At 41.6% G+C, this 18894-nt stretch overlaps 1 protein-coding gene across 1 annotated transcript in view; it reads right to left on the bottom strand.

The window, feature by feature from the left end:
* The window catches only part of ARHGAP22 (Rho GTPase activating protein 22), a 145034-nt gene that overhangs the window by 109513 nt on the left and 16627 nt on the right, over positions 1-18894 (bottom strand). The window contains exon 3 of the mRNA XM_050711972.1: positions 6372-6459. Within this exon, the coding sequence (XP_050567929.1) occupies positions 6372-6459 (88 nt within the window). The remainder of the gene's footprint in view (positions 1-6371; positions 6460-18894) is intronic.

Raw genomic sequence — 18894 nt, 5'->3', positions numbered from 1 at the left:
AAAAATACTGGCAGCCCCTTGGTGCTTCTATTGATGTTAAATTGTCAGTGTCTGAACAGGTCATGATTTTTTTTTTTTTCAGGCAGACAAAAGAAGCTGCCCTGAAGAAGACAATTAGTATCTTTCAGACAAATCCCTTAGGTGCAATGCAGTGGGAGGTTTAATCAAACTCCTTCATGCCCACATTCAGGCAAAGGAGGCAAAATGCTGGTTCCTTAAAACTGTAAAAATCTGAAGATATATATTTTGAAAAATATGTTTATCACGTCCAGAATTGGGGGGGGGGGGGGGGGGGGGGGTTGGGGAATCCAAGAGAGATGCAACAAAATAGCCAGTATGTCCCAGATCAGGATGTTAACCTAAAAGAGCCTAGGTTCAAGTGGCTTCCCCACACAGCCATTCCTATACAGAATGTGCTTTGCTCTTCTGTACACAGGAAATCAACCTAACGTGCAACAGGCAAAAAACATGAACTTGAGTGTTTTCAAGGACTGTTGATTTTGGCACCTGTGAGTGCATCTCTAAGCTTGCAGTGGTATCTTGTGGATCCAAGCAGAGTAAGTTGCTCACGGTGGGACAAATGTGCAGAAATGTATGTTGTTTTGTATTCTATCTACAGGGCACAGCATTAGCCTCACAGGTAATAGCATTGTTTGGGAACTCTTGCTTGTTGCTTTGCTTTTGAGGATACACCAAGGAACAATTAGGAGTGGCTAATTTCCTCTTACAGGATTAACTCACATTCAAACGATTCAGGACATAATGCCATAACCGTTTCCAAACACAAGGCAGAAAGTACCAGCACCATCTAGTGTCCAGGAGCAGAAGGAGCAAGCAGAACATATGCCAAAGTATCAAAAGTTTCTGCATTTTTTATTATGGAAGTACAGGTTGCACACTTCCAATGAGACCCAGGCTGCACTCATCTGGCATGTAAAGAGAGTCCCTGCAGCAAGTAAAAGCCAAGCAGGTGCATCTGGCCTTATCTTAGTGCTAAGACTACCATGAAGGACTTCAACCCAAGCTACAAGGAAAGTAGTAAAGAACAGTTTCCAGATTGTACAACAGCAAAAAAAGACATGCAGTTTTATTGCGCTAGGCATGCCTTTATAAAGGCAGTTCAGAGAAGACATCTTAGGTTTCTCCCTCCTTAATAAACAAAAGTCAAACATCGGCAATGGTAGCTCCCTGCAAAACCAACACCAATCAACCTTCTACAGGTCAATACAGTGACATAGATGCTCCCTGATGTCCGTAGGCTCTCATCTGCTAAGTGTTTCCACAATGCTCCTTTGAAATAATAGTCTCATTCTCTTCAGTAGGTCCCAAAATTACTTTCTTTGCCATTTCCCTTGTCAATATGCAGAGTGCTGAAGCCCAGAAGCTTAAATAAAACTCTCTAATATCAACATCACATATCCAGGTAGGCTGTCAGTTGTCAGCCGTAGGCTTCAGTAGAAAAAATTAATTACCAGCAGCAAACTCAGTTTCCTGCTGTTAGAACTGCAATTTGCACTGAATAATATAGAATGATCTTTAACGTCTGAATTTCTAATTACCCCTCCAGGTATTTTCATTACACACCATGCCAAAGGGAACTGAGATAAAAAGGCCACAGAAAAACTTAATTGGTGTTGATCACCTGGGACACAGAAGTGTACTGCAGAGCTCACCCTACTGGGGCAAGACAAAGAAGCTGCCACTCCAACTGCTTGGTAAGACACTACCAACGACCCTGGTGGACTCCTTGCACAACACGTAGGCAACGATAACTATCCCTGTAAGATTCCCATCTTCCAACTCTGCCTTTATTGAGCTCAGTCTTTAAAATTAATTGAAAATCATGCCACAACTCTGATTTCTAAAGCTTTGAAAATAACCTTCTAAATGTGAATCAAACATAGGCAGTCATCTTTGCTCTGGCTAAGTCTGTAAAAAGCCTGAGACAACAGGTCTGAAAACCGAATTGCCTCATTAATGAGAGGGCTGGCAGCATTATTCAAAGGGAGCACAAAAAGCAACCCCAAAGTGCATTTTTCATCAAGCTTGGTTTGATCGACCAGACGTCTGATTGGTTTGAGAACTGTTTTTTCAGTCATAACAGCTGAAATGAGGGATGTGGTAGGGTATGGAGAAGAAGCCAAGAGGAAAGGGGAAAAGCAAGATCTAGCCCTTGAGCAGTGGTTTCCAGTGAAATCAAATTACACTTACCACAACACTGCACAATACTCTTATTTTCCCATACAGACCTGGCTAAAAGCTGTCACTATTAACCTCAGCAGACAGCACCGTGGCAAGAAACAGAAGTAGCTGCTGTCAGGGACCAGGAGACATGGCAATGTGCACCATGATTTTAGGTCAGGAATTTTTCAGCAAGATTGCTTTCAATCACAACATACCGGTTTGCAAAAAAACACAAAAGGACACATTTTCTTTCATCAAGAAGAAGGACTGAAGGGCTCTAGAAGGATTTCAGAGTCAAAAATGAAGCGAAACTACCCCTCATCCGGCTCATCCATGGTAAGTTTCTTGTTCATGTTTCTATCTTTCCTTACTCACTCTTCGTGAAAAGATTGACTGAACCTATTCTAGAGCAGAATAGTAGTATCTTCCTAGGTCATCAAGTTTTCTACAAAGAAAAGCTATTCTCCATTCAGTTGGTAATAACCCCTGCCCTACCTATTGGAAAACAGCACTTTTCACCTCCTATCTTCTGAACCTTTTTTTTTTTTTTTTTTTAAACCACTCCCTTGACTCCGAAACTGTTATTATATCAGAAAATATCTTATTCTGCAGAGGAACTTGAGCATCTCCTCTCATAATGCTGCAGACATCAGAGAATTAAAACTAGGCATACTATTTGCCACAGAACATTAAAAGCATCAACTTCCTAAAAGATAAGACATCAGGAGCACTTAAGCCACCAATACTTCCCTAAGACATTCTCAAAGATCAATCCCCGTGTGTTTTACACACCACATTTCATCACTCTGATTACTATGGGCTACAAAGCAACCATGAATTCACCTGGGGTTACCATGCATTTCAGAGTCAGCTGCTGTTTCTGTTACCAGCTCTGGACTCCTCGCCCAGGCAACATACAATGGTTATTTTCTTCCTGAAATATCAGCTGCTATGTGTGATGATCACCCCCAATTGATTAAAACTTTGCACCTGACCTCAGACCACCCTGATAATTTTATAGAAACATCCCTCCCCCAACCTCCAAAAGTGCCCTGGAACATGAGAGCGACTGGTGAAGTATCCACAGTTTACCCTACCATTCTCCTATGAATTCTACGAGTTGTGAGCGAAGAAATTATGAACAGCTTTAAAAGGATCTCAAAATGCACAGTCTCTCCATAAAAGACAATAGAAAACATCTCTGCCAAAGGAGGTATTTCAGGAAGTCCTGCCACCAGATATAACACTGGTTTGACTGTAGAACTGTTCTGCAGTCTCTCATGTCCCCACTTAACCCTTCTCCCAGCTGCACTATACAGCTTAGAAAAGAACTCAATGAAACATGAATAATACACAATGCCCATCATTAGTTCTTGCTACTCAGCAGAAAATCAATACAGGCTATCTTACAGTGCAGGACATGCTGTTAATCTAGTCCCTGCACTCTGAGGAAGCAGCTCCAATGGCAGCCTTTACACAACCTGCAGCAGAGAAAAGGTGGTAAGATCCAAGCAACAGTTCTGGCAATGAGGATCCTGAAAGCCCTAGCTATCAAACACTAAACAGGTTTTGGAGATAATTGGTACTATAGTACAAAGCTTGGGACGCTTCCTTGCCAGGAGATACAAGACAGATCTCAGCCTCTCTTTGCCAGCTAAGTTGATAACAGGACACTACGGAAACATTAGGAACACAGCACTGTTCTGAATTTTGTTAAAGCTCAGCAGCTCACAAGCAGAGTAAAGTCTCGTACTTGTATTTACAGCTACAGAATGTGCTTGCATTCACAAGTTCCACAACTTTGTTAAAAAGACTAAAAGATCCTGTCATCCTTATAGAAACTACGTAGTCCTAGTTTACACTGGGAGAACTGAGGCACAGTTAGGCAGCAATATGGTCATGGCTATACATACAACACGAGGGAAGATGGGAACTGATGGAAAATGTTGTTGGTCCCGCAAGATCATTTGCACTCCCCTTCCTATCTGGCATCCAACCACGAGCTGTGCACTACGTGGGTGTTCTGCAGGCTGGCAACCACACAGAGCACAGTCATTTCAGAATACGTGCAAAAAGGAAAAGGCATTTATGCCAAAACCAGCCCAGAATAAATGTACTGTGAAGAGAATAGGAAACTCTTCAGGTCACATTCTCCAGTGACGTCTGTGCCGAGTCACATTGAGTATTGACTGGTTATTTATAGCACTTTTCAATACTTCCTATCCTTGTAGCAAATAAGCTCCCTACAGACATGAATAGATTTAGCTCCACAAGGTAGGGAAAACATCTGAATTTTACAGGCAGAACAGTGGTTCACTAAGAGCAAGTAGTTTTTCTTAGGAACACAGAGAAGGGTAATGTCAAAAATGCAAGCTGAACACAGATGTCCTGGGACTTGCAACCACGCTGTGAAGCACTGCTTTTTTCCACCCCGTTGGATACCCTCTTTCAAGTAGCCACATGGCATTGTTTTTATCAACTCCACTGAAGCAACAGCCACTTGTGGTTCAGGACCATTCCTTTGTAGTCTACAGAAATAAAACCTGATGGGCTGGGCAAGAAGTGAAGAATGCCAATTTATCTAACTAGAACCAAAAGGAAAAATGCAAATCTGCAGGATACTCAACTGAGACAGCCAGTGAGTCAGTTAACTGTTTCTCTTTACTGCCATAACACATAGGATCATTCACAACCACAAAAACCCAAGTGCTTTCACAGCCCAGGTCCACAGTACTGCTACGATAGTATAGTGCACGATCTTTGTGAAATGGTGCATAAGATCTGTCACTTTTGAGCCGTGAATACCACTGTCCAAGAGACATTCCACGTAATCAACACTGAGCCCAATGCACGCTGTTTGTGCAGCCCAGGCTATGAAGGCATGGAACAGTATATGAAAAAGGGAGCATTAACAGATAACGTGCAGCGATAAGGAAGAGAAAAAAAATAAAAATCTCTTCTCCCCAAGCAGCTTCTTGTGTGTCAAACAGAATGCTCTGACAGTTATTGCAAAACCCTGCCTGCTGGTGTAATTCAAAGCCTTTCAGTACCACCCATTCTTCTTCCATTGACTGATACTGTGTTAAAAAGAGCGTATAACATGGGCATTTTAAGTCCACCCTGATTAGGTGACAAGAAGAGAGACCCTAACATGCAAGTAAATGTACACCTGCCTCCTCAACAGCAGCATTCAAATATGGGGACAAGTGTCCCCTGCATTGCCTATTCTGTTTGAAAGTAATTACGCTGAACTGCTTTTTTTTTTTTTTTTTTAAATATAAATAAAAATCTGCTCAATCAACAGCACCAACACCATAGGGAGACAGACAACATTAAGAAGCACAGAAGCTAGTCCACGCAAGAGAAAACGGACATGAAGTGAAAGCATGACTGAATCAGCGCACTCAATTTTTAGCCCAGTCAACTCCATCTCCCACCTTGCTTTCAGCAACTCAGTCTTCAGCTATTGGTAGACAGCTGTGGAGAGACTTGCCTGGGCTTGTCTTTGCCACTCCTCTTGTCTAACACTGCTAGCAGTGCAGCAGCTTTCTTTTCTGCAGATCTTACCACCTGAAGCTACCCCCCAAAATTTGTTGCCTTCAAGTCTATGCACAGGAACAATCCTCACCCAGACACAATCGGACCTGAATAAAGTGAGCACAATTGCTTCTAGGCTGCAACAAGGAACTCAGAACATACTCCGGAGCTAGGAAACGTTTACACAGGAGACAAAATAATTTGAAAAGCTTTGTATACTTTTTGTCCAAAAAAATGGTCTCTCTCTCAACACTCCTATTACCAGTTTGTGAAAGAGCAGTAGAACACATAAAAAAGAAATTACATCCAAATACCGCATACCTCTTTTCCATAAGTTCTGTGCTGTGCATTAGCTCCTACCACAAAATATAACAATCAGAAAAACACAACAAATTGAGACCACACAGCACTCCGGGCAAGGTGTGCCCCTGAAAAATCAAGGGGCACAATGCATCTCAACTACTATTTTCGTGAGGTATCACAGCAGCAGTTGCAACCAAAACAAAGATTACCACAGTAAAGAAGTCTGTCAAGTCCTATTTCACAAATTGGTCTAGACAATTTCACTAGTGCGTCAGAATACTTAGAATTCAAGTAAGCCACGCAGCTCACTGATGTTAAGTACAAAATAGAAGGAAATGTTGGCCTACCTGGGGCAATTTCAAAAAGATGCTTTCCTGGTTCATCAGGATTAGGTGGCAACTCGTTCACGTGATTGCCTTGCAGTAGAATGAGACCCTGTAAGGGACACAAACACCAGTGAAATTGGAAGATGCATGAAGAGGGTAAAGAAAAAATAAACATAATATTGCAAACTTAAGCCCCCCCTCTTTCACTGAGTCCTTCGTTTTTCCAACCCCACCCCTCCTGAGCAAGAAAAATACTTGAGCTGGTCATGCACTTGCCTCACCCGCCCCTTCTCTCACACTGGACACTTGTGGTCAAACGATCTTTCCTCTGTAGTAGCACTACTCTATGCTTGCACAGGTGAATTCTATTTGATTTCCTTAATTAATTATCCCTTATGAAAATTTTCTCATATCACATCTATTTTTCCTTCACCTTTTAATTTCTCACTTAACTGAGTTTCAAAACTGAGTTTTAATTAACTCAGAGTGCAGCCTGCAAGCTATATCATCAGCTGTCTTGCATAAGAGGATGCTAACTTAACTTTGCCGTTCATCTCAGCTTCCATGAGTTAACTAAAAAAAGCCATAAACTGAGGTAAATTTCAGTCTTTAGTTTGTACCTCTGCCTCTCACATACAAGAAACTCATTTGACTCACTGGAATTTTTCTAAACCTCGAGGAGTTTGGATGTGAGCAAAACCTGCGCTCTAGGCCCATCCTCTGGAAAGTACTTCCAGTTCATAAGTATATAACATAGCAATGATCTTCAGATCAGCTTCACATTTCAGTGAATTATCGCTTACACTGTAACCATTTTTTAGGGGACAACAAGTTTCTCTAAAGGGTAACAGAGAACCAGCTTACAGTTGTCGAATCTGTCTGACACTATAAAGCACTCTAAATAACCAGAATGTAGAAGACAAAAAACAACTCATAGTCGCAGGAAGGGCGTATCAGTTCTGACAGCTGCTGTCACTAGTAGAAAGACATTACTAAATTTAAACACATAGATGTGTCCTTGCCCAGCAGTCCTCAGACAGCATTAATTTACTTCCCAAGCAAGATGGCTAACGGTGGATTAAATCGGTTTAATTCCCCAAGGTCTAACTTGATATATGCCAAAGCATGCCCCAGAAATAAACCTCAGTCATGACTAAGTTATTCCTCCCTCCCTGAGGCTTTGATAGCCATCCCTGAGATGACTGGACAGCTCAAGGGATGGGCAAAAGGTTTTATTGCTTCCAGGAAGCTGGAAGTTCAGATCTGGTTTTTGATAATAGCATTACCTTATGCTCTTTTCCATAGGAAAAAAGTTTAAGGAGCTAGCATGCTTGAGCTTCGTCAAGCATGGGTCTAGGGTCCAGAGGGGAAGACATATGAGGAGTGGCTGAGGGCCCTTGGTTTGTTCAGCCCAGAGCAGAGCAGGCCGAGGGGAGGCCTCATGGCAGCCTGCAGTTCCCTCATGAGGGGAGCGGAGGGGCAGGCGCTGAGCTCTGCTCTCTGGGGACAGCGACAGGACTCAAGGGAACGGCATGGAGCTGGGATGGGGGGGGCGGGGGGAGTCAGGCTGGGTGTTAGGAAAAGGTTCTGCACCCAGAGGGTGGTCAGGCACTGGGTCAGACTCCCCAGGGCAGCAGTCACAGCACCAAGCCTGCTGGAGCTCAAGAAGCACTTGGACAATGCTCTCAGACACGTGGTCTGAGTTTTGGGTGTTCCTACGTGGAGCCAGGAGCTGGATGCTGTGATCCTTATGGGTCCCTTCCAACTTGGGATATTCTATGATTCTAATTTCTTACGATTTAGGTTGTCTTTACTGAAGTTGTATGTGCATATCTGGTTTTAATAGCTCCTGTGAAGAGGGGAAGAAATGGGAGTACTGTCTGTTCTTTCATTACATAGCTTCGTAGTCTAAAAACGTTTTGAGTGACCAGCCCTTCTAGTCTTTGCTGTGCAATCAGCAAAAAAGGCCTGCAAAGTAAATTATGAATAGAAAGATAAAATTGGTAACTACTTTTGCCTATGTTCAAGCAGTGCCACTGATTGCTCGGTTGCTGGCCTTCTGAGGTAATTGTAAGCACTGCATTTCATGAATATCCAAGAACACCATAAATAAAACAGCAATTCTCTGGAGCTGTGTAAGGTTCATACTGTTTCACAGATTTCAAGGGCAGAAGAGGTTAGTAGGGTGTCTAGCCTCAGCTATACCATTACACATACAACTACAGCTTTGCTCCTTTGTCTTGCAAAATTCACCCTAGATTGGAAAGAGAAAACAGGCAGCAACTAGGTGGCTTTTATTGACAAGACGTGCTCAGAAGACTTGTGGATAATCTGAGAGGACAGATGTACAGGAACATGCAGACACCTTAGAGATGAGGAAGCATCAAAATGCCCAGCTACCAGGAGGTGTTAGTGTTACCTAACAGCTAGTTAATTCCTGTTACCAAAGTCAGTGGCATTCTCCATTTATCCAGCGAAATTAATAAAAATATTCACCAAGTTTTTGTGATAAACCCCCTAAGTATTAAACATGCAGCTGCCCTCCTCACATCCCCTTTCGGGTGTGCCACTATCAAATCTTTTACAGGCAGATCACACGGTTGTAATTTCTGTTCAGTGACGATGTGTGGCTCTAATGTTCTAGCAGGGCCTGCAGATACTGCTGCAGAATGGAGTGTCAGGGCTCAGTTCCTGTCCCCTACATAGCGTAAAGGTTAGACTGTAGAAGGGCACAGTGTTGGAAGGTGCCCAAGTTCATACTGAGTAGTTTATCTAGAATAGCTGTGAGATAAAATGAAGAGAAAGCAACAAGTCAACAGAACAGAATCTTTCAGCAACTTCCTGCCCAATCCTGTTGTCCTACATTTTTATTTTGAGGTTCACTTAAATTAGAAGATACGATGAAGACACTCCAAAAAGAACATGAAAACACTGAAAAGACACCAGCATTCTACTCATGTTGCGTCACAAATTATTCCAAATTGGGGCAGGAAATGATCTTCAGCTTTGGAGCCCAGCAGCCAGAACATGCTGTAGAAAATTCTGCTGCTTTCTGGCATGCACAGTTCAGTCCCACTGCAGATGCACAAAAGCTTTTTATCATACCAAATCAGTACTGGAAAAAGATCACTGAATTAGATGCAGAGTAGCTTCCCCCCCCCCCCGAAACTGGGGATGGGCACATGCCACCTCCTGCCCTGCGAGTAGAAGCAAACCTAAGGCTATTTTACAGACCACACATATTAGCAGAGTTATCAGGAACATCAAAAGCTCTTTGCAGGTCAGTCCTTCCTTCCTTCCCCCTTTACTCATGAGAGCACCTAAGAAAATATTTTATAGTAGCAATAGCTGCAAGTTCACACTAGCTTTCAGCACAGAAGTCAGTCTGATGGAGTGGATTGTGCAGCTGCAACTATGTTTTACAGCACAAAAGTGCACACACTTTCAACAGTACGTGATGCACCAAAACTGCTAAGTAATTCCTCTTCACTTCAGGAAGTCCATGGCATTCTCCTGACATCAAATCACAGCTCCATCTTTTTAGCATTGTTTTCAAGAGAAGAGTGTCTATAACTCCCCCTAAGGACCTGTAGGCACGTTTTCATAAAAATAGGCAATACTACATCCATAAACAAGATGACGTTGTTTAAGGTTTCTATCTTGAAGTATTATAGCATAAATTTCATTTCACCTTGTCAGATAAGCAATAAGAATGTGACCCTCTTCCAGATCACATATAAATAATCAAGCAGGCAGAAGATCAATGGGAATTTCAGTTAAGATAGTTTTAGCTTTTGCACAAGCTCACAGACCTGATTAATATTAATCAATTAAAACCTCCACATGGTCTGTAACGAAGTTTTCTCAGGGACACAATGTCTTCCTAAGTCATGTGGGCATGCCTGCATCATTGTCCTTTCATTCCCCAGAAGCAGGTCAGATGCAAATCCTAATTTTACAACTGTTACAAGAGTTGTAAGGACATGGTCCTGCAACATGCTATTCAAAATTGCATTCCCCAATAATAAATGTATGGTAACATTTACGCTGGATGAAGAAAAAAGTTCTTATCCCCAGTAGTTTTCTCCCAGATAGATGGAGTTCACATCCGTGCAACGACTGATACGAACAGCTTGGTGCACTATAAGTGACGGATAACCAAAGCACTGTTTCTGCAGAACTTTTAGAAGACTTAAAAAAAAAAAAAATCTAATGATACCATATCTATTAAATAATGTGTTTTAGTAGCCACAACTTGCTCAATGTTACATAGAAGCAGAACAGATTCTCCAGGACAGAGCTTAACTAGCAAAGTAAACTATTACAAGTAGCGGCACAGCAATATCACATTCTACTAGCAACCTATTAAAAAGGAAACTGAGAAGGTGGTCTGCCACTCAGTAACAAGTAAAAGCCTGGACCAGGGAACTTAAGGCTTCTACAGGATATTTCACCACGGAAGCATTAAGTTCTTAGGCTTCAGCAAAGAGGTTAGCATCACATCCTTAAAAATAACAGGTGGGAATTCAGCTTTACATTGCCCCAAGCTTCTCCTTTCAAAGGGTTACTCCTCAGGAGAGCCTTACAGAAGTTCCTGTCACCCAGGGTTAATGGCTTTTTAGCACCCTTGTTGAGTGCAGCTGGCTCTTTTCCCTCCTCCTAAAGCATCATAATCTTGACACAATTTCCACTCCTGGGACAATGACAGTAACAAATTAAGGTTTCAATGAGTCACAGGTTCTTCAGCTTTGTCCCCTCAAGAAATTCTAGTTCTGCCATCCAGGCAGGATCTACTTCAGCAGGAGAATCAGGCACTTGCTTCTTCTAAGTACCGGCACTGCAAAACCTACTCGGACAAGTCAGGGCAGTGCTGTCTTTTTCTGTCTACAACATACCTGGCTCCAGTTCCCAAATCCCATCTGTTATGCATACAAACCCCAAGGACCACAGAGACAAGTGGCAGATGCCAGATTCGATTATGAGGGCATTGGCTGCCTGTAAAATCCTGAAGTTTACAGTCTTGAACAGTAGAACAAAGCAGAAACTGGCCCACTACAATAGCCCCATGAAGAGCTGCAGATAATTTCCACATCTAAGCAAGTGAGGGACAGTGTGAAGAGGAGGCCAGAAGGCATGTGCAGGGGGCAACTGATAAGCAGACTAAGGGTCACAGTTTTACCAGGGGTGTTAAATTTTCATCATTAAAATCAAATTATCTTGAAGGCAAGAAGTGAGGAATGCAGAAACCTCCATTGCAGCTAAGTACCCGACTTGCAGTCTAGAAAGATTGCCAGTACTTACAGGGTCCTGAGCAACAACAGATTACATTAAGTTCAAGTCTCTCTAGCCTTTACAAAGCAGTCTTTCCATAACGATGGATCAAATTACTGAGCAGGTAGACGCAAAAATGCAAGATGCTGCCAACATCCTCATCCATCTGCCACGGACGTTTCAGGCTCACAGGGGAAAAAACATTTCAGTGCTCAGTATACAATGAAATTTATGTGTAACAGTTTAGCATGCAGCTGTAGCAAGCGGTTTAATAATAGGCTATAATGTGTGTGTGGATGGCAATGGTACTACACAGGCTGTCTGTCACTCTATAATGCCTGTACTGACTTATCAGGAGGCAGCAGTACAGGGACATTGTCTGGCTTATTCGATTACATTCCCTCTGTTCAATGACTCTGGTTAGAGGCCTGGCAGTCAAAACAATGACTACATGAAATATGCTGCCTAATATGCTACTTCAACTAGGAAAGCACTTAGCTCAAATGCTGCAAGGATCTTTTACATACATACTGAAGAACTTGAATAAGAAATTCATCTCAGCTGGAAGCTTTATCCCTGCCTGTAGTGCAAAGCATGTACCCACTAGCTTTGTAAATATAGATGGGTAAGAAGCTGAAAATCATCCTGAGTTTAGTAGTGTTTCCAGATTGACAATTAAACATCTTCAGCACTGCGTTTAACGTAGGAGTGCATTCCCTCACTATTACAATTAAATGTGGTTCTCTAAAACAGAAAAGAAATGGATGCTAGACTAGCAACACACAAAAAAGCATGTGAAGCAGCAAGAAGTTAGTGAAGTACTAACTAATGGAATTCTTGAAGATAGACACACTCAGGCAATGCTCAGTGCATTAAACAATGGTAAGAGTATTCCCAATCAATAAGTTGCAAGCTAAGCATGCTGTGTACACATGCAAATATTGCATGGTGACTATTACGCTGTATCATCGAGGTACCTTACTGCTACTCAGCACAGAGTTAATTAGAATTTAAGTCTTCTTTTGCAAGAATAAACACATTTTCTTGCACATATCTGCTGTCCTATGATACAGCTGACCTAAACATTTTAAGTAGCCCTGCTCTGGTTTGACTTATTCAATTATCATTTAGTAGTGGTTATTAATTCTCCTAACAGCTAGGTGATCTCTTCTCTTTGCAAGCTCTTAAACATCATACTCCCTTTCTCTAGCTACCCTACTGCTTTCTTTTTTCTTTCTAAAGTCTACTTTGGGACATCTCTACCACACTGTCCAATACGTATTGTACTGTAGAACTTAAATGTCCACAAGGACATTCCCCCACCACCACCCTCACCTATGGGTTATGTGTTCCACTTATGTGTAACAAATAATAAATTTGTCAAGTACTATCAGAGGATTTGAAAATTCTTGTAACTTCCAGATACACTGTAAATTTTATAGAAGATTAAATCCCAATATTATCATCTTATGGTTGTTGAACACATCACAGAAGAGCAGCAGGAACAGAACGCCACAGTTCTCCCTCCCCACTCCTGAAGCATCGGATTGTATACCTCCTTATTCTAGATCATGCAGGCCAGTTCAGACACATCCAGTCTCTGTAGGTCATGTCATTAGGACACTCATTTGTAGCACGCCTCTACTTGTACCATCCAACTTAATACTGTAAAAGCAACTGTTTTAAATGCATGATTTATTTTTAAGAACTTCTTTTATACTCTTATACTGATATTTATTAGTCTTATACCCACTATATACCATCTTACACCACATACCACCAAGAAGTTTAGTCTCCAGTGATGATACAGTGAGGTCCTGAAAGCTTTTCTTATTCCATGGTCAAAGGAGGCTTTCTTTCTTGCCTGAGATCATTTCTTTCTTTGAGCTCTGAGACAGTAACTCAGCCAGAGACAGGAAATCCCTGGGACAACTCAAAAATCTTTCTGAAAAGCACAATATTCATTCAGGAAAATGAAACTGATTGCACTAGCCAATACTTCAAATCAAGGCACCCTGAGCAGAGACCCAGAAAGGCTTTTACATTGGTGCAGCAGATGAAAGCCTCAGCTATAGTTCCTTTGTAATAGATACTGCACAAGCAACCAAAAAACAAAGAAGGATTTAGACCAAGACCAGCAAAGAAACCATACCCTCTCCTTCCTATCAGCTCACAAAAGAGAAATTTAAGCATGCAGCCACTCTAACATCTGCTTGATAAGAAGAAAAAAAAACAGTGATTTCAGCAAATAGTATCTTAACATGTTAGTGAAGTCCTTTCCCCTGCACTTAATCAAAGTGAGTACTGAGCACAAATATTTCTTACAGAGATCTTTATAGCAGCTTCAAGTGTTAAATTCTTTAGCAATCTTCAACAACATTCACTGAAGTCTATACAAATCTTACTGTAGATCAATAAAAACAATACACTACCTCTGCTGCTATATCCTGGGCATCTTTACCCAACAAAATTCTTCACAGGGGCAACACTTCTGTTCTACATGAAGTTTGTCAGTTTCTTCTGATTCTCTGAGCTTCAGAGAAGAGTAAATGCAACCCACCTCTAAAACATGTATTCCACTTTCTTGTTGCGCTACTAGTATATCAGAACAGCAATAGCAACATGCTGCAACATCATTTAGGAAAAACAGCTGTCATTTCTTATGTCTGCAGAGTACCCAGTAGCACAGAATTCATTGCTTTCTGCATTCTACCGTGGTGCAAAAACAAAATGACAGGCCTTCTTAGGTCCTTCTCAGAAATTACTCGTTTTCCCTTTGTGTCTAATGGAGAAGTTAGTCCAGTACATCTGGTCTCAAACTCTGACACTTGGGTAGACCTAGATACAGAACCAATAACCATAACTATAAATAAGAGCCATTCTTTAAAAATCAGTCATTTTGCAGAGGAAGACTCCTTCAAGTAAAGTTTCCCCATCAACTCCCTGTGTGCTATCTTCCAAAGGAGCACAGAATAATTTCTAGGACATTTGACTAGTGATCAACAAACCTATTCCTCTTAAGGTATTTTCAGGATGTTTATTTGATACAAGAGGAGTCAAGCAAGGATCAATCATTGTCACACTGCCACGCACGGTTTACTCTGCCTTGCAGGTGACAGTTAACCTTCTCCTGCATTAGTCCAAGAGCTGCAGAGATTTGTAAGAGAGAAATACTGTGTTTTAAACTGCTGTGAACTGAACCAGGGAGAGCCCAAACCACTTTACATGCAGCTGTGATCTTAACCTGGGAGGGGCTCATCTCAGGTGTTATTTAGGGCCTTCAGAAATATCAGAGACTTATGTAAACACACATGTACATACAAACACACCCACACTCCTGTGCTGCAGAAAATCAGTCCTGTGTTTTAGTAGAAACAGCATCATGTAGAAAAGCTTTTAACATGAGTGATTTGTTAGCAGCTGCTTGTACAACATAAGGATAGAGATTTTAAGTCATTTTAGGGTATAATAGTCATCTGTCAAGACTAAGGCTTTCACATACACAGAACTGTGAAAGAAGACTAGAGACTGCTGTCAAGAGCTTCATGGGAGTTCAGAGATAAGCCAGACTGTCTGACATCTGTAGGAAGATAAGGATCCTTGCAGAAGTCTCCCAATCAGCAGGACATAGAAGAAACTATGCAAGACATCCACCATTTCTAGAAGTGAAGTACAAAAACCATACAGCACTAATGAAGAGTTTTAGCAAGCTGGGGAGGCTGGGCTTAGGAGCTCTGAGCCATACTCAAATATCTAAGGAGATACAGGTCCTATTCTGCAAGAGTTATCTTATGCTTGTATACCCTTGCCTGTCAAGTCATTAGCCAACAAGGCTAAAAATCCAGAAACAGCTCACAAAGCTATGCAGACAAAAAGGAAAATGGTGCAGGAGTGAGCAAAACCAGGAGGTCATGATGGGAGAGAGAAGGAAGAACATGAAAAGCACGTGGCTGCCAGACATACCACTGAGATATCCAATTGGCCCACAACAGGAACAGTACAAGCTGTGTCATGATCCAGTGGAGGAACCCAAAAGGGAGAGGACCAACATGAGCCTCTACATATCTTCAGTCCTTGAGTTCTGCAGACAGTATGCCACAAGGTCACTGGATTGTGGTACTTCTGAGCCAGCAAAATTGGAGAAACAGAAGCCTGCCTCCCATGGCCTCCTCCCCCTAGAAGAAGGTCAAATTGTTCCCCAGCTTGCTAAATTAATTTTTGCTGACAGATACACACTCCTTCCAGACACAGCACAAATCCTTGCCTAAATTTCTTCCCCTCAAAATTTGCATAGAACAGCAATAACTCCCAGGTGTATATAAAACATGCTAAAACACATTACAGCCCACTCTCAAGTCCTGCATGCTGGCGTACAAAACCCATACACTCTACCCACACAGGCTAGCCCTAAGCAGCTGGCTCACCTCTCTCTGCTTAACAATGGATTACTTGGGAGATAATGAGGCCCAGCTGACTAAGCAAGGCTCTTCACTCTTGCCTCAGCAACCTGGAACACCATAGTTCTTGATGTCAAACTCCAGCCTCACAGATGACCATACGAAGATTTGGAGGTCAGTCTAGGACAATGAAACACTGTTTTCACATCAGTGCTTTTTCAACAGAGAACTGGTTTAGGTGAATTGAAAGCAGAAAAGACTGAACAGGTTAAATGTCTGCTCACAAAGTACGCTTTTTTCCCCTCACAGATTGTTGTGGTGCAGCATTTGCATTCATGGGCTTGCCAGAAGATACAACCCTAAAAAGTGGAATTTGAAACATTTCTTGTGTTGGGAGGACTGTGACAATGCAAATAGCGTAGATTAGTGAACATTGTGCCATTAAACTGGCATACTTTGCAATTTTCTGAGTAAGGTTGCAAAGCAGCTGATTCTAGCTCATCTTTCCCCTGCAGGTCTACAGCAATCTGAGAGGCAAGGCAGCACCTTTAGGAAAGCAGACTGTACGTTCCAACTCAGAAGACTGTGCAAAGCCTCCTGGAAAGGAACATTCCCCCCCTTCAATACAATCTCTCGTTGTACCCAACATTTCCTTCACATTTACAGTTCCTATAGATTTTCAAAGTTTACAAAGACTCCCAAAGCATTATCAGACAAAATAATAGTCAGGTCTTGGTAAAAGCCTATCCTCCAAAACCCTTCTTCTTGGGCTAGCGCATTTTGCCTGAAAAGAGAATGGTCAATCATAAAATTGCTTTCACTGAGACCTGTGTTTGGACCATTAGCATAGACAAGTGCAAAAACTGTTTTGAATGGTCTTCATAGTGCACCTTTCAGCTCCCAAATCTAACCTTAACTGAGCATAGAAGGAAAGCACAGTCCAGACCAAGTAAGACTAAAGTTGTTGAAGTGCTAAATTTGGGAGATGCAGATTCATTTTCCTACTCAGGATTTCTCAAGAGTACATGGCCAAGTCACTTAGTCTCTGCATCACAGTTTTCCATGAGCAAATTCAGACTAACAACTTCACCTTAGCTCAAGACAAGGCTTGCTGTGAGGATAAAACATTAATGCTGCTATGATGTGTATTGTTTTTTTAGTGTCATCCATTTGCATCCATGTCAGCCACTTTCTAGAGAAATACAAGCCTCGTTTCTGGCTTGCAGCTTCTGAAAACAGCAGCTGACAGCCTAGAATTACAGATAGAAAGAATATTCACCAATATTCTGTTTAGCTGTGAAATGTACTCAAATACTATGAAGACAAGTTGCATTAGCAGAAAGAGACAAAAACAAAACAAAATAACCTGAAAAGCAAACAACTTTCAGTTGGTGAAAAATACTTAACTTTTGCTTTTCATGAACAATCAGCATCTGCTTAAAAGACTTTACTTCCAGACGCTTAACAGAGCCTCCTGACAATCATAGCTTTTACTAGAAGTCCTTACTTGAAGTAAATTGCATTACTATTTATTATGGGGTATTTTGAGTTGTTAACTGCAGTAGAAATGGTACATAAATGGTACTGACATTACTGTGATTCTAAGCAATGAGTTTTCTGTAACTAGATTTCTTCATGAGGAAAGCTACAGAACTGACAGGAAATGTAACTAATTCAGGGAACATCAAACTTGATAGCACTTAGGGATTTAGTAGGAAACACTGCTGCTCTGTCAAGAGAAAATTAGCAGGTCAATAACATCATATGCAAAACCAAGAATGCCACTGCCTTATGAAATAGAGAAATACAGTCCGGCTACCTAGAGAAAAATTGTCTGGACTGCCTCACTCCACCCTTCTGCTCTTGCTACTGGTCAGGAGTTCATGCTGTGCTTCAAAAGTTGTAAGTCTGGTGACAGCTGAACCAAAGTGGTATTGGCTTCTAGATCATATTTTGACCAGTTTTGGGGGGAGCATCGTGCACAGTGGGAGTGGAGAAAGAGAAAGGGAAACTCTTAACCAATGTTGGACAGACAGCCAGTGGAATATATCACTGCAGAAAGCGGCTGAGTCTAAAACCAAAGATTTGGAGAGGCACTATACACACAGATAACAAATTTCTTGAATAATTACAGATGAAGTACTGGATACAGACTTAAGAAAACAGTGTTAGTGGGCTCAATGCTGTCCAGCAGATAATAAGAGTTAATATGACAAACCATTCCCTACGTGCTACTGCAAAGCTGCCACAACTTGTAACTGCTAGATGCTGTCCTCAGTTGCATGGAAAATATAAGCTTAGATAGACCTCATGTTGCAAAAATAACCATTACATATGATAAAATAATATTTAGCTCAGTACTGAGCTTTGTTCAGACCTTTCTCCAGTAGCAGACAAGAACTGCAGGATCGCAATGGATCAGGAAAAAAATCTCATGGAGCTAGAAAAAACTTCAGCAAGACAAGATGGTAGCAGCTTCCAGCAATTGCTCATGGTCAAAGGAAAGGGTTACCAGTTCCCAAACTTGGCTACTTCAAGCCATTTACAGCATTATTCCACTAAATAAAGCAGGGTTATGGTAATCCTGTCTTTCATCCTACTTACACACACCCCACTCTTGTCTTCAACCCTCTTCTCAATACCACAACCTAGAAAAAAGTTCTTCCTTCACTTCTGGGCTCCATCCACTTTACACCTTTCCAATTACACCTGACAGTGACAGCAGTTTCTTTTTCATATTTACAGCTTACAATTCCTACCTTTCTCTCACATAACTATGCTCTTACTAAACTAGCCTCCCTGAAACGCTAACAGTGTACTGTGTAAATGATGCCTTATACTTAACACCTTGCCTTGCATCTGGTGAGATGTATATA

Source organism: Cygnus atratus, chromosome 7 (genome assembly GCF_013377495.2).
Source record: "Cygnus atratus isolate AKBS03 ecotype Queensland, Australia chromosome 7, CAtr_DNAZoo_HiC_assembly, whole genome shotgun sequence".
Lineage (NCBI taxonomy): Eukaryota > Metazoa > Chordata > Aves > Anseriformes > Anatidae > Cygnus > Cygnus atratus.
Note: the sequence above shows the minus strand (reverse complement) of the source record. Positions and strands in the feature narration are given on the sequence as shown.